Source organism: Mauremys reevesii, linkage group 2 (assembly GCF_016161935.1).
Source record: "Mauremys reevesii isolate NIE-2019 linkage group 2, ASM1616193v1, whole genome shotgun sequence".
Lineage (NCBI taxonomy): Eukaryota > Metazoa > Chordata > Testudines > Geoemydidae > Mauremys > Mauremys reevesii.
The window spans coordinates 135,190,796-135,211,963 of record NC_052624.1 but is presented as its reverse complement, the minus strand read 5'-3'; the positions used below and the strand labels follow the sequence as shown (position 1 = coordinate 135,211,963).

At 47.5% G+C, this 21,168-nt stretch overlaps 1 protein-coding gene across 5 annotated transcripts in view; it reads right to left on the bottom strand.

The window, feature by feature from the left end:
• The window catches only part of FBXL7 (F-box and leucine rich repeat protein 7), a 373,947-nt gene extending 355,204 nt beyond the window's left edge, over positions 1–18,743 (bottom strand). For 2 of the 5 annotated variants that reach the window (XR_005594277.1, XM_039525485.1), the window contains exon 1: positions 17,087–17,616. Coding sequence is in view for 2 of the 5 variants with exons in the window: in XM_039525485.1 (XP_039381419.1) it covers positions 17,087–17,123 (37 nt within the window). In the remaining 3 variants the exon portion in view is untranslated. Of the gene's footprint in view, positions 1–17,086; positions 17,618–18,572 lie in introns of those variants that run through there. The other 3 variants (XM_039525487.1, XM_039525488.1, XM_039525486.1) reach the window with 3 other exon arrangements.
• Between the last annotated feature and the right edge of the window lie 2,425 nt (positions 18,744–21,168).

Below are 21,168 nucleotides of genomic sequence, written 5' to 3'. Positions count from 1 at the left end.
CAGTCTTAGGTGTTTTTAGCAGTCTTCTTGGGTGGGGATTCAGTGAAGAACCAACCCTGATTAATACTTGGGAGTGAGTTAAATAGGATTTACATGTGGCGGTAATCCTTTATTTGCCAGTTTCATCTCCACCCCTTTTTTTGGAAAAAATACTAGCAGGTCAAGATGGGGTCCAGTACCAGGTGACATGATCACATGACCCTGCAGTGTCAAAGCAGCATCTCAGGAAACTTCTCAGGAAGGTTGGAGATTAGCATTTTCAAAGTCCTGTTCTCCCTAATGGTTTATTGACTAACCAGCCAGACTGAGTCCATTTTGTCTGGTGGGCGTTCCCCAGGTGCAAACACTTTTGCAATTGATACATGGGAATATTGACTAACTTCAGATACAGAAATGATACAAATAGAATAATCACATTCTGTAAATCATAACCTTTCCAATGATCTCTCACATGACCCATCTTGCATAGAACATCTTAACTATGCCATATTCAGATCATAACATTATCTCCATGAAGAATATGGGGTGTAGTGTCACAAGTGGCTACTCCCATAAGAAATAATGGAATAGCCAGACTTGGGAACCCCAGGAGAACAGAGGATCAGTCACAGAAGACAAGATTACTTGCAGCCAGAAACAAGGCCAGAGAATCATACCAACACCAGGAAGAGGCAGGTCTACATGACTGAAGACTCCCTACTATGAAGAACAGACAAGCCTGTCATCAAAGCTGATCCAGAGAACAGAAGGGTGTGCTGTCTTCTAGGAGCTAAGATATGGGATGTGGATCTGAAGCTGAAGAAGTTCCTAATGGGAGCAGGAAAGACTGTCCTTCATGTGGGAACAATTGATACAGCTAGATTCTTTCTGGGATACATCAAGGGAGTCTATGCCAGGCTGAGGAAAAGTCTTAAAGAAATGGAGACTCAAGTGATCTTCAGTGGGATTCTACCTGTCCCTCTTAGAAGAGAGTGAAGGTGAGTCAAGATTATGATGATCAACAAATGGCTCAGGCAATGGTGCTATGAGAGGAGAGCTTTGGGATGTTTGACTACTGGAAAGCATTCACAGACAGAGGACTGTTCTCTTCCTGAGTAGGGAGGCAAATAGATTTCTGAGACGGAGGCTAGCACAACTGATTAAAGAGTTTTAAACTAGGAATATAGGGGTCTACTGAGAGATGCTCATGTAATTTCTGGCCCTGATTCTGATATTGACTGAGGCCTGGTCTACACTAGGACTTTAAATCGAATTTAGCAGCGTTAATTCGAATCAACCGCTCAACCGTCCACACCAGGAAGCCGTTTAATTCGACCTAGAGGGCTCTTTAGTTCAAATTCGGTACTCCACCCTGACGAGGGGAGTAGCACTAAATTCGACATGGCTATCTTGAATTAGGCTAGGTGTGGATGCAAATTGAACTTAGTAGCTCCGGGAGCTATCCCACAGTGCACCACTCTGTTGACGCTCCGGACAGCAGTCCAAGCTTGGATTCTCTGACCAGCCACACAGGAAACGACCCGGGAAAATTTGAATTCCTTTTCCTGTCTGGCCAGTTTGAATCTTAATTCCTGGTTGGACATCGGGGCGAGCTCAGCAGCACCTGCAATGATGCAGAGCTCTCCAGCAGAGGAGTCCATGCAATCCCAGAATAGAAAGAGGTCCCCAGCATGGACAGACCGGGAAGTCCTGGATCTGATCGCTGTGTGGGGCGATGAGTCTGTGCTTTCGGAGCTGCGCTCCAACAAACGGAATGCAAAGACCTACGAGAAGGTCTCCAAAGCCATGGCACTCAGAGGATACAGCCGGGATACAACGCAGTGCCGCGTGAAAATCAAGGACCTGAGACAAGGCTACCAAAAAGTCAGAGCGGCAAACGGACGCTCCGGAGCCCAGCCCCAGACATGCCGCTTCTACGAGGCACTGCATGCAATTCTAGGTGGGTCTGCCACCACTGCCCCACCAGTGACCGTGGACTCTGAGGATGGGATAGTGTCGAGGGGCAGTTCCTCGGCGATGTTCGCCGATGGGGAAAATGAGGAAGGGTTTGTGGAGGACGACGCAGGCGACAGCGCTTACAATACCGCTTTCCCCGACAGCCAGGATCTCTTCATCACCCTCACAGAGATCCCCTACCAACCCTCCCCGGCCGTTAACACGGACTCAGAATCAGGGGAAGGATCAGTCGGTAAGTGTTATAAACATGGAAACATTTATTTCTTAAAAAACAGGAATATATACTATATAAAAACTAGCTAAAAAGTTGTCCATATAAAACTATATAAAAAGAAGGTCCACACATATAGGGATGGAAGAGAAATCCTCTTCGGACACTTCCACGAAGCTCTCGTAGAGGTGCTCGAAAAGCCTTCGCAGGAGGTTCCTGGGGAGAGGTGCCTTATTTGGTGCTCCGTGGAAGCACACTCTTCTGCGCCAGGCCATCCTCACGTAAAGCGGAATCATTGCCTCCACCAGCATGGCTGCATACGGTCCTGGTCTGTGCAGGGATTCCCGCAGCATCCTCTCCCTCTCTCTCTGAGTGACCCCGCCTCAGGGTAATGTCGTTCGGCGACTGCTGCATCTAAGTAGGGCAATTAGTGTACTGTTACTATTGTGAATGCTTGACTTTTACTTTGCATAGCAAAGACCTTCGTTCAACAGGCACGTGTTGGAGGCCGCAGAGGAAAAGCATACAGTGATCTTTCCCGGGCACAGCCGTGAGGGGCTGGAACAGGGTCAGACTTTATGCTTTCCAGATTGCCTTCTGCGGGAGGGCACAGCTACCCATTAACTGTTAAGCAGCCTATAGTGTAGGGCTTACCAGGCCTGGCTGATAAACGGATTCAGTTGTACCGCCCCGCTTGTCCGATCTCCGGTGCAAGACCGCAGCCACTGAAAGCGTATTCCGAAATCTCGAACTTGTCCTGAGAGCTCGTGAGACTAGGTTCCCTGTATGGTCTTGTTCACAGAAACTGAGTAGACTGTGTTCACTGTTCGCAAACATGTATCTTTTCACGGAAATCACTTCCTTTTTCCCATCACACAGCTGCGGCTCTTCCACGAACTGCCCCGCCATCCCCCTCACAGAGGCTGGCGCAGATTAGGCGGCGAAAGAAAAAGACTAGGGACGACATGTTCTCGGAACTGATGGCCTGCTCCAGAGCCGAGGCGGCCGAGCAGAGACAGTGGAGGGAGACCCTATGTCAGCACCAGCGCTCACACATCGAACGGGAGGACAGGTGGCGGCAGGAAGACCAGCAGGCGACTCAAACGCTGGTTGGGCTAATGAGGGAGCAAACGGACACGCTCCGGCGCCTTGTAGATGTTCTGCAGGACCGCAGGCAGGAGGAGAGAGCCCCCCTGCACTGTATCTGCAACTGCAATCCCCCGCCACAAAGTCCTGTCCCCCCCTCACCCAAAATAACAAGAAGGAGGGGCACTAGGGGCCGTGAAAACTGGCACAGCACCCCAGCAGAGCGCTCATGTACCACACAGCTCTGATGCCATAAACTTTGAGAAGTGCTTCCCTTCCTGGATCACCCAGTCCCAAATCCAAGTTTCATCCCCCCACTGTGTAGTTGAGTATTAAAAGTAGTTTGTTGTTATTCACTGTTTCCGTCCCGTTTTTCTTCTCAGAAGACTGTGTGTGAAGGGGGGGGAGGGGTTTTTTAATCGCATAGGACAGCCTCCATTACCAGGGTACAGACTTGGGGGCAGGATCAACAGCAGGACACACACAGACTGCAGTCACTAGGCACCAGGGTCAGTCTGGGAGGTGTATGCTGCCCCAGGGTCCTAGCGCCTGCCATCCACAAATGGCAAGGCAGGCTGCCCTTACCATGCCCTTCCACCCTAGCCACGAGCCTCTCCGATGCCCTGAGCCCCAGCAAGAGCCCTCATCCATGGACACATACTCACCCTTCCCACACACCCCTCACCCCTTACTATGCCCCAACCCCCAGCCCAGAGCCTGCATCCAAACTCCGTCCCAAAGACGGCACCCCTCACCCCTTCCTGCAAACCCACTCCTTCCTGCACACCCACCCGCAACCGTCCTCCCCCCAGAAACCGCTGTAGGAGCAGGAGCCTGTCATTCCTTTAGTGTAGAAGCGGTCTGTACATCAGTGCACACCGTACCCACCACAGTCTGCGTCCATGTTTCAACCCTAGAACAGGAATTCATAATTAAAGAAAACTTTGTTAATAATCAGTGTTCAATTAACTTTATTTTAAAATGTGTGTTAGAAGGGGGGAAACCTGGAGAATGGGGTATGTAACCGCAGATCGAAGTCAACAGTCACTGAAACAGGCTCAGGTTCAGCTTCTCTGTAAGTCAAGTGGACAGTCATAGGTTACCCTGCTCTCCGAGGAACCTAGCTTTCAAAGCCTCCCGGATGCACAGCGCTTCCCGCTGGGATCTTCTATCGGCACGGCTGTCTGGCTGAGCATAATCAGCAGCCAAGCGATTTGCCTCAACCTCCCATCCCGCCATAAAGGTCTCCCCCTTGCTCTCACAGAGATTGTGGAGCACACAGCAAGCTGCAATAACAACGGGGATATTTTTTTCGCTGATGTCCGAGCGAATGAGTAAGCTCCGCCATCTCCCCTTGAGACGTCCGAAAGCACACTCCACCACCATTCTGCACTTGCTCAGCCGGTAGTTGAAGAGTTTCTTCTCACTGTCCAAGGCACCTGTATAGGGCTTCATGAGCCAGGGCATTTGCAGGTAGGCTGGGTCCCCGAGGATCACTGTAGGCATCTGCACATCCCCAACCATTATTTTGTGGTCCGGGAAGAAAGTACCTGCCTGGAGGCGTCTAAACAGACCAGAGTTCCTGAACACACGCGCGTCATGAACCTTGCCCGGCCACCCGACGTAGATGTTGGTAAAACGTCCCCTATGGTCCACCAGTGCTTGCAGCACCATAGAAAAGTAGCCCTTTCGGTTAATGTAGTGGCTGGCCTGGTGGGCTGGTCCCAAGATAGGGATGTGAGTCCCATCTATAGCCCCACCGCAGTTTGGGAATCCCATCGCGGCGAAGCCATCTCTGACGACCTGGACGTTTCCTAGAGTCACTACCTTTGAGAGCAGTTGCTCAACGATTGCGTGGGCTACTTGAATCACAGCAAGCCCTACAGTAGATTTGCCGACACCAAAGTGGTTTGCTACTGGCCGGTAGCTGTCTGGCGTTGCAAGTTTCCAGAGGGCTATGGCCACTCGCTTCTGCACAGTCAGGGCTGCTCGCATCCGGGTGTCCTGGCGCTTCAGGGCAGGGGCCAGCAAGTCACAGAGTTCAAGGAAAGTGCCCTTACTCATCCTGAAGTTTCGCAGCCACTGTGATTCATCCCAGACCTGCAGCACTATGCGGTCCCACCACTCCGTGCTTGTTTCCCGGGCCCAGAATCGCCGTTCCACACCATGAACTTGACCCATTGCCACCATGATCTCCACTGCGCGGCGCACCCTGCTTTGTGAGAGGTCTGCGCCACTCTCCTCACCGCGCTGACGGAGCCTCCTTGCCCGATTTCTCAGCAGCTGACTGTGGAAGAGGTGGACGATAAGGTGCGAGGAGTTGACAACGGCCATAAGTGCAGCGATGATCGCAGCGGGCTCCATGCTCGCAGTGCTGTGGCGTCCGCGCTGTAACCGACCAGACAAGGGCGCGATCAGATTTCCCGCCGGCGCTTTCAGGGAGGGAGGGCGTGATTGACGGTTCAATGACGACAGTTACCCAAAACCACCCTCGACACATTTTTTTCCCCAGCAGGCATTGGGGGCTCTACCCAGCATTCCAATGGGCAGCGGGGACTGCGGGAACTGTGGGATAGCTTCCCACAGTGCAACGCTTCCAAAGTCGACGCTGGCCCCGTTAGTGTGGACTCACAAAGTCGAATTAGTGTCCTTAGTGTGGATACACGACCTTATGAAGTCGAATTTGATTCCACAAATTCGAATTAAGTTAATTCGAAATAGTCTTGTAGTGTAGACATACCCTGAGAGGAAAATCAAGTAAAATAGGACACAGCAATGAAGAAGAGAACTTAGGGTAATAGAATGGACAACAAGAGGAAAGATACTGCCAAGCTGGCTGTAAAGTGACTGTAGCTAATCGAGTGAGGAACCTGGATGAAACCATGCAGAAACATCTAAGATGTCTGTGTACCAATGCAAGGAGTGCGGATTAAAAAAATGAAGGAACTAGAACTACTGGTGCAGGAAGCGATACCAGATATTATAGGAATAATAGAAACATGGTGGAATAGTAGTCATGACTAGAATACATGTTGATCAGGAAAGACAGAAAGGAGTAGCATTGTACATTAATGAGGAGATAGACTATAAAGAAATTAGAATTGGTGGAATGGATCAAATGTGGATATGGGTAGAGACCTCTAATATTTTTAATGAAACAAACACTACTAGGAATGTGATCATGGGAGACTAATGTCCCAAACACAGATTGGAGGACAAGTGCTACCAATAATGGTAGGGCCCTGCAATCCATTTCCCTCCTGAAGAGGATGCATCTTCACAGGTCAGCCTTATCCAGAGTAGAATCAGGCATATAGATCAAATTTTTCTGGTTGAGACGGTTTGGGTTAGTTAACTTAAAGGTCATTTCTAGAGAAGTAGTGCATTGCCCACTGGATCTCACGCCATGACCTTAAAGCCACCTTTGTGCATACAGCCCTCCTTGTATTAAGTGTGCGCTCCCAGTCATCTGCACCAGAGATTCTAAAACTGGACAGTTAGAGCTGGCCAAGAATTTTCCATTAAAGTATTTTATCGATGGAAACCAGTTTCAATAAAATCAGTTTTTCATGGTTAGCTTGTTTTGCTGAAAGTTTTCAATTCTCTATTGGGAAAACAGACAAAATGTTTTGATTAGGGTCAGCCATATTAATTTACATGGAATAAATGGGCAAAAGGTGTAAACATAATCTAGTCCCTATCCAACATTAAACAGTTGGAATAGAGGTCTGGGTTTTGGTATACAGAGACCTTAGCCTGCTTAGTATTAGAGAAACATACCCTTGAGCATCCCTTTTATTAAAGATTCAGAAAAGAGACATTTCAAATGCTTTAACTGTTAAGTATTAAATAAGGCTTTCATTTAGCAACATCCCTTGTTCCCTTTTTCCTTCTAAAAACTCTCCCCATCTAAAGGGAAACTCCCTTCTTTGACTCTCTCTTATATGGCAATAACTTTCCATTTGGGGAAAAGAGAAGTTAGTTGAGACGAGCTGGAACTGTTGGTATTTCTGTTGTTAGAGTCCCCATTTTATCCCATATGGTGTTTGAGATACAGAAGCAGCAATGTAATCAGGGTCTCTTTTTCTGTCCCAGCCTGATCAGGACATCTCTCAAGATCAGGATGAAGAAGGCAGGGGTCCCCAGAGTGGGGGGAGGGGGGGGAGAAGAGGAAGAGAGACAACAGAAGGACAGTGAAGCATGTACCAGTAAACAATTTTTCTGCCAAAAGTCTTTTTTTTTTTTTAAAGTACCCCCAAAAAAGAGTGGTGGGTAGAACAGCCTGTCCTCTCATTTCATCCACCAATTAGGCCTGGTTTCCAACACACCAGTCTTGGTTTATCCCACGCTATTCTTGTTCACTAGGCATGGTCATAACATAGCTCTTCCCCAGCAACATTTGTTATTATAGGTTATTGTGACATCTTATGAACTTTCACATACTTTTCACAGTTGAGCTCACAATTGGGCCTCCAAATTTATCCTAATTATCACAACAAGTCAACCCAAATGGATTCACAAACTGAAAAGTTTCTAACTAAACAAAACAAAATATTCCTTTCAAATCAGTTAGACAGTCTGTTTGCCTGAGATCATGCCCCCATTTCTCCTCTGAACCAGGCTCCCTGGTCGTACTACACCTCCCATAGCACACCATAAAAAGCTCAGAGGGGAGAGTTTATTGGGTCATTTGAGACCCAGCCAGGCCAGGGATCCCAGCCCACAGAAACAGTATGAAGCTACAGCTTCCATGAGGAGCTGCAGAATTTCAATGTCAAAATGAAATATTTTGATCCCATAACATCTAAACATTTTTTTAAACAAAAGACAAAGGAATTTTGTTTTGTCTCAATTCAGGATGAAAACAATTGTTGAAATATAACTTCTTACAGGAATGAAGTGTCAGTTTTCAACCAGATGTGATCCCTGATGTACTCATTTACATGGAAATACCCAGAATGCTCTTCCAAGTCAGGGATTTCAAAGCAGAGCAACAATTAGCTTCATTTCAGAACAAAAAGTTTAGGGCTTACTCAGTTTCACCCCCCACATGTTGAGGTGTCTCACTTTCAAAGTGAGACATGACTTCTTAACACAGTGGTTCTCAAAGTTTTGTACTGGTAACTCCTTTCACATAGCAAGCCTCTGAGTGTGAAACCCCTCCCCCTCCCTTATAAATAAATTAAAAACACTTTTTTCCTATAACACCATTATAAATGCTGGAGGCAAAGCAGGGTTTGGGGGTGGAGGCTGACAGTTCATGACCCCCCCCCCCCCCGTGTAATAACCTCATGACCCCCTGAGGGTCCCAACCCCCAGTTTGAGAACCCCGGTCTTAACAGGACCCTAACCCTGGAAATATGGGCAGATTTTGAATACTCTCCAATAATAGGCTCTGTGACAGGTTATCCCCACCTGGGGTGGCACCTGATGTACTGGGGTACCACTGAACCTGCCTGTTCCACCACCCTGGGCTCCCTTACACTGTCCTGCTGAGCCAGGCCCTAAAGCCTTCTCCAGCACACACACAGGTAGGGACACGTCCAGTTGCAGAAAGACACAGACACTTAGATCAGCTCTGCATGGGAAGACTTCAGCTAGGGAATTGCTCAGCACTCAAGGGCACACTCCCTCTGGAGTGTAAACCCAAAATTGTATCATTGTGAGCTTCACAGAGATCTGTACAGCGTAAGCTCATTAAATTTGCCTCCTCCCTCAATGTGGAGGAAAATGTGCACAGCTTTTTGCCCCTCAAATGAATTCCACAAACTGGTTTCAGAGAAAACAAAAATAAGTTTATTAACTACAAAAGATAGATTTTAAGAGATAAGGGTTAGCAAACAGATCAAAGCAGATTACTTAGCAAATCAAACAAAAGCAATCTCAGCTTGAACTACTAAAGAAACTGGTTACAAGTAGTAATTTCTCACCCTAAATGTTGTTTTAGGCAGATTGCAGAGGCTCTTGAAGGCAAGCTGCTCTGGTTGCAGCTTAAAACTTCAGATATTCCCTTCATAGGCCAGACACCTTTTCCAGACTGGGCTCAGTCCTTATCTCCCCCCCCCCCCACGTCTTTGTTTATTAGTCCTTCTTTACACTATGCATGAAAGTCCATCTAAGCTAAGTCAACTTGTTAATAGTGTAACTCAAGTTGACATAGCTTAGATCTACTTACCGCAGAGTCCACACTATGTGGTGTCGACTGGAGACGCTCTCCTGTCGACCCCCCTTACTCTTCTCGATCCGGTGGAGTACAGGAGTTGACAGGAGAATGATCAGTGGTCGATTTAGCAGGTCTTTACTAGACCCACTAAATTGACTGACAAGCCCTTAGATGTTCACAGCAGTCATCCTGGGCAGGGATTCAGTGAAGAACACACACTGATTAGGTCACTCCCCTGCCTTAAGTAAGTTTTACATATGGTGGGAACCCTTTGTTTTCCAGTGTGGTTCTCCACACAAACCCTCTGTGGGAAAATACTGATATTGTATCATGGAGTCCAGTACCAGGTGACGCAATTACATGACTCTGCAGTGTCAAAGCAGCCATGAGTTTCTAGCATCCCAGGAAAGCAGGAAATTAGCATCTTTAAAGACCTATTGTTCTCCCTATTGGTCCATTGACTTGTTCCCAGCTAGAAAGCCAGACTGATCGCATTCTGTCGGGTGGGTGTTCCCAAGGAGCAAACACTTTTGTACTACAGATGTGTAGTCAATATTCCTAACTTTAGATACAAAAAGGATGCATGCAAATAGGATAATCATATTCAATAAGTCATAACTCTTCCAAGGATACCTCACATAATCAAAATGTATTTTATGCAAGACATGATATGGTTGTGTCATAACCTAATATTACTATGAAAAATATGGGAACCATGTCACAGGCTCCATGAACATGGAATGGGTTTCCAACAGCATCTCCTAGTGTCAATCACAAAAAAAAAAAAAAAAAAAAGTACCAGACAATCACTGTTCAGACAAGCGCATAGAGGTGCACCAGGAAAACTGTATGATAGGAGAGCTGCACAGCAACTGTCTGCACTACATGCAACTCTTGCCTGAGCTATCAATTAAATTCAGCCTCATGATTTTATTAATTAATAATGTTATGTGAATTATTTGTTCAGATTGCACATTTTTAAAAAAATGTCATTGCTTCAGGAGCAAAAGGAAAAAAGAAAATATATTTTAACAAAATATTATTGAAAAAGCTGAACTTTGGAATGTTTAATAATTTTTAGAGGTAGGGTTAATCCTGCAGAAAAATATTGTGTAAGAACAAGAAAATTTTAATTTAAAACACTTCAGCTGTGTACACAAGTTTGCTTGCCAGGAAGATGCATGTGACCAACTTTATTTTTATGAATGCTCACAGAGCACAAGTTTTAAATTTTTATGCCAGAATATTACCAGAAAGTGAATTTACTTTCTGCAAAGATGTGCAGTGTCTCGAAAGTTATCCCCATACAGATCCTGAAACTGAAACCTCTTATGTTTAGGCTCAACTCTAAGCATGCAAGCAGACCCACTAAATTCAGCATGACTACTTACATCCTTCAAATATGAACCATTAGTAACTAAGGATCTGAGCTTCACTCAGGAAACACAAAGTACCCTGTGATTTAGGGCAACCAGTCACACCCAAGCAAAAGCTCAAATTTTGGATTTAAATTTTTCAGAAAGCAAGTCACAGATAAGAGGTTGTCAATACTGAACATGTTTGAGAAGAGTCTCAAACAAAGATTCAATCTGTCTTAAAGGCAGTGTCTGTTGGGGATGCACAAGTAGTCTCACGAGGGAGATGTCTTTGCCCTAGTCCCACTCCCATCCACCTCAGTTCCTTCTAACCACAGAGTCCCAACATTAAATAAGATTACACAGTTGGGGAGGGGGCATGGCAAGTAGTGTGAATGCACAGGAAATTCTTGAACAACAGTTACCGTTAAGTAACTTTTCAAAGGTCTGTTGTACCCCCATTTGACAGAGATTAACAAGCAGTGCTCCACCAAGATGACTGGACAAGGAGTTTAGCTTAACATACGCAGTAGGGTAGCTCTCTGAAACTGATCACTGGAGCCCAATGCTAAATCCAAGGGGTAGTGACTGGTGAAAGCATGCACTAAACTCCAAGTACTCCTTTGCAAATGTACACTAAGGGTACGTCCATACTACCCGCCCGGGTCGGCGGGTAGCAATCGACTTCTCAGAGTTCGATATATCGCGTCTCATCTAGACTCGATATATCGAACTCCGAATGCGCTCCCGTTGACTCCGGAACTCCACCACCGCAAACAGCGGTGGCGGAGTCGACGGGGGAGCTGCGGACTTCGATCCCGCGCCGTGAGGACGGACAAGTACTTCGAACTAAGGTACTTCAAGTTCAGCTACACTATTTGCGTAGCTGAACTTGCGTACCTTAGTTCGAACCCCCCCCCTTAGTGTAGACCAGGCCTTAGAGAACCAAGGCATCATATGTCACTCTTAGAAATTGCCTAGCAAGTACACGACTCTCAGTGACCAGGGTGCTGGCTGCTTCTTTCTGTTCCCCAAGCAGAGACTCCAGTGGGGTTCAGGGCATCCCATAGGACATAATTAATGGGACACAGTATGACAACTAGCTGGATGAATAAAACATCCTGCCAAAAGCATCCAGCTTATGCCCTCCTATCAGAAGGGCCAACAAGATATCTCACTGTGCCCCTTACTCTCTTCTGTGTTGTCCATTTCACCTATGGAGCTGGTCAGAGGGAGGTGTCCTTCAGCTAATACAGGATACACCTTACCACTCTTGGATACAGGAGGGGGATGAGAATGAAGAGGGAGACAGCCAGCCTTAGCCTGCTTGAGAAGGCCAGAGCTAATGGGTAGGACCGGCTTCTCCAGGGTTTGCATTTTATTAAGTTCAATAGATGTCTCTGCTGTGGCACACTGTAGTGTGCAACTACAGCATATTTCCCTTTCTCCCCAGTAGTCCCTGAAACTGTCTGTTAGTCATGAAGGGAAACAAATGAAGCACCAATCTGATCTTCTGCTAAGGTGCCATCTTATGTTCCTCCAAAGGAGGAGATTTTGAAGATTCCTCTGAATGAGTCTTATCCCATTTCTCAGATATAGGCAGATTCTCCCACAGATCTTAAAGGTCTGGGCTGGGGCTGGTATCACTGCTGGAAAGGAAGGTTGCCATCTGCAACAGAATCAGAGTCAGTATCAAGATCAGTGAAGGAGTTAGTCTCACAGCCTCCAGCAAGGGTATGTGGTGCTACCTCAGAAGCTTGAGAGGGCCCTGCACAATATCCTTCCCTGATGTCTGGATCTGAAGGGACAAAAAGTGACGGGGCTCTTGAGGTCAAGTTGGGGAACCCTCCAGGTTCATCTCTTAAGGGGTTGAAGGCAGTTCCAGACTGAGACTGAAGAAGTCAGTACAAGCACACAGGGCCAGCTCCAGGCACCAGCTCAGCAAACAGGTGCTTGGGGCAGCCAATGGAAAGGGGCGGCACGTCGGGCTCTTCGGCAGCAGGTCCCTTGGTCCTTCTCGGAGGGAAAGACCTGCCGCTGAATTGCCGAAGCAGCAGCAGGGGTGTTGGAGCTGCCGCCGAAGTGGCTTTTTTGGGGGTGGGGGGGGTGCGCTTGGGGCGGCAAAAACCCTGGAGCTAGCCCTGCAAGCACAGAATCAAGCAGCATAGAAGCATGTGCTTGGACTGGTTAGTAGCCTCATTTGTGCCCCTCACTTCCACCCCCACCCCCAAACAGAGGCCAGCATGGAGAAAAACGCAGGCATTACTGAGATCTTAAATACAGAGGAGACCACGTCAGTGCAGAGCTGTCTCCCTCTATAAGGGCATAGAAGAGACTACAGTGGTGCCATTGGCTAGTACCTGGGGCCTTCACTGAGCTACAAGTATTAAGAAACAGAAAGATGGTGCTTCCACTTTCCTTTTGCTTACATCCCTCCTCTGATGACATTTCCTTTTTCCATTATCCTACCTGTTACCTGTGTGGACTTATAGAACTGAGACAGAGGCATTGGCATCAGAGAATAGATGCTGAGTTGGTGGCTGGGGTAACTATGTCAAACGAGGAGTAGAGACAGAGCTGGGTGCTTCCGTGTTAAGGCTATTGAGGGCTGAATAGGTAGTTGCCAGTTTGGTCTTTGGTGTTGCTTTTGATTTAGCCAGCACCAGTGGCATGAGGTAAAAGATTCTGTCCCAGCATAAGGCCAAGGAAATTCCAGTCTTGGGCCTATGAGAAAAAGTGAAGCTGAGACTGGAACAGAAAAATATCTTCAATCCCATGACAAAGAATCTCATAATTTAGGCTGGCCTCAGTACACTCAATGAGTGCATCAGAGTATCAGGTTGTATGTGTTGAGAAGACAGATGAGCTTGGATCCTCAAACATCTTTCCCTTCTAGTGCAGGGAATGAAGTCATGGCAAACTGCACACTTGGGTTACCAAGCACATCTGCTGCCAAAATAGAAGGCACTGGATGTGGGCATCAGTCTCCAACACGATCTGGTAGCAGGTGGCGCATCTCTTGAGGCTCTTAAGGAACTCACAGGGATTTTGCTGAGCCCCTGAGGGGCCGAAGATTCCTGAGACAAAGGCAGATCATGTATGATAAGCTATCCTATACCACTCTACACAAACCACCTATAAGGGGGGGGGGCGCGGGGGAGGGGAACTACAATTAGGGAAGATCTAGCCTGAGGACATGAAGGCAGCAAAGGAACTGAGGTGACAGGGAGGTGTCCACTCCCTTACACAGAGCAGGACAATGTCATATGAAATCTCTCACGCACCTTCCCCCCTCCATCATGGATATCTGCACCCTAAAAAGTCATAAAATCCCTGTACCCCCATCTCTGTTAACTGCATCAACCCCATAATCCCCCTGCATGTTGTTAAAGGGGTTCATTCACCAAAAGCTCTACTGCACAGAATGAGGGGCGGTGGGGGGAAGGGAGAGACAGCTGACCATCCCAGTGCAGGGTCCCCCACCCCTATTCACCAAAGACAAAATGGCACTTTGTGAATTGAAATTAGGGCTCTAAGAATTTGTGAAAAGGTTGGAGAAAATATTGTCTCCATCCCTCAAACATAGCGTCCCTTTGCAACCAAGGTTTCAGCTGACAAACCAGAACTAAAGCACAAGCCCATTCCAATTCTGGATCTAATGTGTAGCGGTGAATTTAGAGGCTGGGATTAGAATGCTATTTCTCCCCCACAAAACACTCCAAGGTGCAGATTTCAAGACACATGCTTGGTCCATTTCTAGAATAAGTTCTGATAGTAAAAATTGATGTGAACACCCGTACCAGAGTAAATCAGATCTCTGGCTGGTAAAATTTCTGACTTCATAGGCTCTTTTGAAGGGGTAGCTCATTTGGCAGTAAATGAAAGGAATTTCAGTATCTGTATTAAAAAATGGTGTTTCCTTTCTGTCATTATCTTCATGCATATTTTGGATGTGAGTGACGTGTATTCTTTGGCATTTGCCTGGAGTCTCAAAGAATGTAACAGATCATAGGCCTAGCTACAAACAGAGCTAGTGATCTTATACTGTCCTGGGTACCATGAGGGTAAATTGTACAGGAGATCATTAGACATTTAAGAATAAAAATAGAGTGCGTCTTTCGTAGTCAGAGCAACAGAAAACTTTTAAACTTTCCTATTGGTCCCCTATTACCAGCTGACCTTTTCAACAGTGACCTACAACGCTTCAGTGCTGACCAAAATTCATTGCTGGTGCAAGCCATTGAAACCAATAGGTTTCTATAAGGATGAATTAGATCCTGTGTATCTAAAACCAAACACAGTAAAATTTCACTGAAGTGAAATTGCAGAGGTAGCATTTATGGATAACAGCTGGAGAACATTAACTCTGTCTCTTTCTCTTTCTCCCTGGGGTTCAAAAATGTTGCTGTTCAGACAGGAAGCAGTCATATACCACACTGCATACTACAAGATTTATAGGATACAAGAACAAGTTGCAAAGCATTAGAAAATAATGCAGTGAGGGAGGGGTTGATGAAGAACCTATCACAGCAGAATAATTTTAATTGCCTCATATTTTAAGCCTCACTGATGTAGTTTACATAGAACAGAAACTGGTCCAATGCCTGAACATGAAAACTGGAAAGGATTTAGCCATTTAAAAATGGCTAAATATCACTCTCCATTATTTACCCTTCTGCTCATCTAGGGCCTGATCTAGGGAAGTGCTAAGTGCACTTAACTCCCACTGAGGTCAATGGGCATTAAGATGCTCAGCACCTACCTGAAGGTGCTCACAGCACATTGTTAAAACTAGGACCGAGATCATGTAAACCAGAGGTTCTCAAACTGCGGATCGTGACCCCTGAGGGGGTCGTGAGGTTATTATGTGGGGGGGTCCATGAGGCCAGCCTCCACCCACAAACCCCAATTCTCCTCCAACATTTATAAAAGAGTTAAATATAAAAATGTGTTTTTAAGGTAAGGGGGGGTCTCACTCAGGGGCTTGCTGTATGAAAGCGGTCACCAATGCAAAAGTTTGAGAACCACTGATGTAAACAAAGAGGTAGTACAGTAATTGGAAAGGCTAACCAGTTGTTTGATTTCACTCAGCAGCAGACAAACAAAATGAGCCTTGGGATAAGTTATTGACATGACTAAAAATACAGACTCTACTGGTGGTTTCAGGCAGATACAGCAATAAAGGGAGCATGAGTTACAGCAACAAAAGCCAAGTAACACGCACACCCAACTACTTCAGCTATCGATGTGTATATGTTTAGTCATTAACTAGTAACTCAGACCCTACCTTGCCACTCCCTGTGCAGAAAATGCCATTATTTAAAAATGCAGTTTTATAATGGCAGACTATGTCAAAGTTAATACCCCTACAAATAGGCTATTGTAGTAGAATTTATTCAGTTAAGTTACTGCAGTTGTGCTCACGCTTTAAAAGGGGAAAGCCAATTTCTTTTTCTACAAAAAAAAAAAAAGAAGCACGTTTAGTCTTTTACCCTCTCTGGCAGCTTCTTTCAGAAGCTTTCCATTTGCCAAAAGTCTTGGAAATATAAACGTTCCCTGCCAATAACTTTGATGACACGAAGATAACCTAATTATCATTGCTTAGCCAACACAGCTGACACAGTCTGCAGAGAGAACAGACACATACAAGGAGCTGTCAGGGAGGGAGACGGGTCAGTTGACACACCAGGAGAACTTTGCTGTAGACACTTCAAAGCTATGTAGCAGCAGTTCTGTGAGGCAGAGGCAGAGCCACCCAGGTGGGAAAGGGTTACTGCATGTAAAGCGCATACAGGCAGCACTCAAGAGCGATGTAAAAGTAACCAGATTTGCGGAGTGACCAATTGGTGTCGATACAGGAGTGGACATAAAACGTAGCTGAGGCTGAAAAGGAAGCGCAGTGAGGCTGGAGAGGAGCGGTGTATTTTAGACCTGGGGTTTCTAGCTCCCATCTACGGTCCGGCTGCTTTACACGAATGTATATGAAATATTTGTTTGCACACCCCTGATACTGCCTGTGCCACCCATCTGGTGGCCGGAAAGCTGCCCCCTTCCTCCACAACTGCAAGCAAGGAGATGCCCGAATAAAACAAGCCTCAAAAGTTGGGATACAAAGGGAAGCGAGCCAAACCCATCCCGCAACTGGCCAGCCCCCTCCCCCGCTCTCCCTACTGCCTGGGAAGGGAACTTCCCCCACTCTCGGCTGGGGGACACACAAAGCCAACTCCGCAGCAGCCGGCTGAGCGTCCCCGCCCGAGGAAGGAGCGGGGGTCCCGCCCAAGGCGCCCGGCGAGTCGCTGGGCTGGGCTCACTCACCCTCACTGCCGTACTGTTTGCCATTGTTCGCGCCCATCCTGCAGGCTTCATGCTCCCCCGCTGCCCGCGCACACCATGGCTCCCCGGCGCGGAACGGAGGCGGCGGGGCGGGGACCCCGCTGGTGCGGAGCTTCGGCTTTTACATGCTGCAGGCACTCGGGTCCTTCAGGCAGAGCCAGCCCCGCCCCAAGCAGCCACCCCAACGGGGGGCGGGAGGGGAAAGTCCCCAGTGCACTTGCCCCTCAGGCCCCCGCCGCGGGCACCAGGGCTGGGCAGCAGCTCCAGTTGTAATCCACACACGGCTCAGCAGCAATCCCGGGGCGCAGCCTGCACCCGCTCCCGCCGGCAGGGACCGATGCGCCTTGCGCAGCTCGCTGGGGCGCTGCCGGGCTCCCCCTTCCCGCCCGCCCGCGCGGCCGCCACTTGTTGCTCGGCCCCGCTCCAGCGCCGCAGAGTTTTGTTCGCGCCAGGCGCCTCCTCCCCGCATCAGTCGCTCCCCGGGCCGAGAGGGCTGGGCCAGGGCAGGCCGGGCTGGGCTTGGGGGGGCTGCAGCCTTTTAAAGATACAGCGCGCGCTCCCCGCACGCCCCGGGGGACTGAACCGCGGAGGCTTAAGGAGGCGGAGCGGAGAGGCGCGTATTTAAGCAGTTTGTAAGGTTTCTCCGGCTTGCGAGGCAGGCTGGGGCTCTGTGCGTGTGTCAGGGAGGACACAGATTTCGTATGAAACGCCCCTGATTGCAACCCCGGCCGATGCATTTGAGGGAATCGGTTGCCTCTTCCACACCTATCTGCTCCCTGCCAGGGCATGTGTTTTCCCCTGGTTTGCGTTGTAATTCGAGACAGACTGATGAGCTGCTCTCTTGTGTCCCACACCCTAACTCCCTCTCAGAGCCCACACCCAAATCCCCTGCCCCAGCCCCTCCCGCAACCCAAACCCTTCATTCCCAGAACCACACCAGAACCCGCACCTCCAGATGGAGCCCGTACCCCCTCCTGCATCCCACTCCCCTGCCCCAGCCTTGAGCCCCCTCCCTGCACTCCAAATTCCTTGGCCCCAACCCAGAGCCCCCTCCTGCACCACAAACCCCTCACCCCCAGCCCCACCCCAGAGCCCACACCCCCAGCTGGAGCCGGCACCCCTGAAGTGGGAGAACCCCCTCCCACACCCTGAAGTCCTCATTTTTGGCTCCACCCTGAAGCCTGCACCCCTGCTAAAGCCCTCACCGCCTCCTGCACCCCAACTCCCTGCCCCAGCCCAGTGAAAGTGAAGGTGGGGGAGCGCGAGCAAAGGATGGGGTTAGGGGGATGGACTGAGCAGGGGGAGGGTAAGAGTATTTGGTTTTATGCAATTAGAAAGTTGGCAACCCTACCCTCACTCCAGTCTGTCCCCCTCACTAGCCCTTCTAAACCACTGTCTGTGACACACACACACACCCCCGCAGCCCCATGTGCCTCAAGCTGTCTGCCCCGCCCCCCATATCCCTTACCTCCTCACCTGGCCCCACAGGCAGGGCACTGTGAGGAACACAGCCTCTTCTCCTCTGTATTTTGCTGCTCCTGCCTGGGAGTGGCTGCCCTCTGTTCTGGTGCCACAGGAGCCTCTAGTGGTTGCAAGTTGTAATTGCAGAACCTCTCCAGCAGACTTTTTCTGCGGGGAAAATAAAGTCTGCATGGAGCCATGAATTCTGCACATGCGCAGTGGCACAGAATTCCTCAAGGAGTAACACATGCCGAATATATTATTTCAAGCTTCATTGGCCACTGGGTATTGTGTCCCTCATTTAGGGTTCTGTGATACCTAATTGAAAGGTCATAAATTTGCCATAGCACTTTAGAGGTATACTCAAGACACTCTGTGTAGAAACTCAATCCCTTCTGAATTTAGGGGAAAAATTGTCTTAAAAATTGACAGTTTAAGACCAGTTCTACATCACAATGGTTTGCAGAGCAGAGTCCACAAGCAGGTTCACAAAGCCATTTGCAGTGCATAAAAACTCTGATCCTACAAACAATGCTACTGGTGCCCCTTTTGGCCCAAGCAATTAGCCAGTAAGTGGGGCCTTGGAGGACTTGTCTGTATGGAGAAAATGAGGATTCAAGTCAGGTATGTCTATGTAAATAAACAGGATTGCAACAAAGAGCGTACAGAGTCCTGTTCACCTGAACGCAGTAAAAACAAACAGCAGGAGGCAGTCTTCACAATTCCAAGCCTGTCATTTCAATCAACACTCTACCCAAAAAGAAGCTTCTTTGGTTTACTTTCAAGGCCATGCTACCAGTGCTTCTCTGGTTTTCTGGCTGCTTCCTCCATACTTTCAGTTTGCTTGCTCCTCTGACACACACACTCATAAATGCAATCTAATGAATGCAATAGTCCCTGTGTTTACTATCAGTTCCCAGGGAAACCACCTCTTATTCTCTCCAACTCAGTTCTTTTCTTAGGCTTTCCATGTATCCAGTGCTTTATGCAGTAGTTTCTATTGTTTCATCTATCTTATTCCACGAAGGAGCTTCATTGCTTCCCCTCACCCCCACCCTTTACTCAGAATAAACGGCAGCTAGCATGTTCATTAGCTTCACCAAGGTCTGTGATTGCCCATAGATTAGAGACACTTGCTGGCAGTTACCAACACCCTCCAATTTAACACTACATCTTCTTATGTGCCGGTTGACAAAGAGCTCCATGTACTATCCACCTTGTGGAAGCACCAGGCACACAGCTCCATACTTAAAATTGTGTTGAGTTGAGAAATCCTGCTGTAAATACAATCTGTTAGGTATAGAAAAAGGGATTAGTCTCCCAAGAACATCAACACTTACTCTTTAAGTAATGGTTGTGTCTACAGGTTACTGGTAATAAACTGGTTCCAGAAAATTAAATGTAATTAGTCTAAACTAATATCTATTCTTAATTTATGTCCTTAAGCAGATCTTTTTAAGAAAAAAAGATAGCCAGTTTGTGTGTTCACATATATAGGGGCTATTTAGTGGGTATAGCTGATATTGTAGTGGGAAGCGATGGCACTGGTGACTGACAGGCTGTCTGAGATGGAATTAATTAAGCAGTAATCCCAATGAAGCAGGTCATTAAGGCTTTTTTTTTCTGGATTGCTTTTATAAATGCTTGGGGCCTGATCCCAGATGGTGCTGAATGCCCTCATCTCCCCCCGGGAATCAGTGGAATTACAGGCACACAGCACCCCACAGCATCAGTTAGTTGCTCAGGTGCTTAAGTCTTTGCAGGATCAGGCTTTAAGGGTGCACACAACTTCTGGTCTCCAGGCTCAGAAGATGAGGCTCTGACATCGAGATGAACTCCCTTTCTCAAACAGTATTTTATTATAGTATAAACACTCTTCGTGTGCCAATGTATGTTTATGCCTCTATCTGTAATTTTCACTCCATGCACCTGAAGAAGTGGGTTTTTTTACCCATGAAAGCTTGTGCCCAAATAAATCTGTTAGTCTTTAATCTCCTCATTGTTTTTGTGGATACAGACTAACATGGCTACCTCTCTGATTCAGGAGCTTTATGATGCCATTATCCTCTATGGGCCTGGCTCCCCAGCTGGACTACATCTTCTATGATGCAACAGGGTCTCTTCCTCTTCAAGAGGATGCTCAGCACCTCTCCAAAAGAGGGAGACCCTGTTGCATCCAGGAAGACATAGACCAGCTGGGGAGCCAGGCCCCTAGAGGAGAGTGGGATCATAAAGCCCCTGAACTACAACTTCAATGAGGCACTGCAGCTGCATTTCCAAGACAAAATATTTTTATTTGGGGATTTTTGCCATTTTTTTTCCAATTTAGACGAATTTTTCCATTTTTGATGTTTTCCATGGGGGAGGGGACATTTTCCGATTGACTCCAGATTTAACTTCAGTTTGAAAGCCACTCATCTCCCATCCATTCCAATGTTGAGCTAAAATTGGTGTAAATTAGGACACAATGTGATCAGGATTATTACTTTCTATTGGGCAGGCATATGTGTTTTCTCACATGGGGGGGAAACGTACAACTCATTCTTTGTAACTAAATAGTGATCAATGGACAGTCAACCTATGGAACTATTTATCAGAGGATG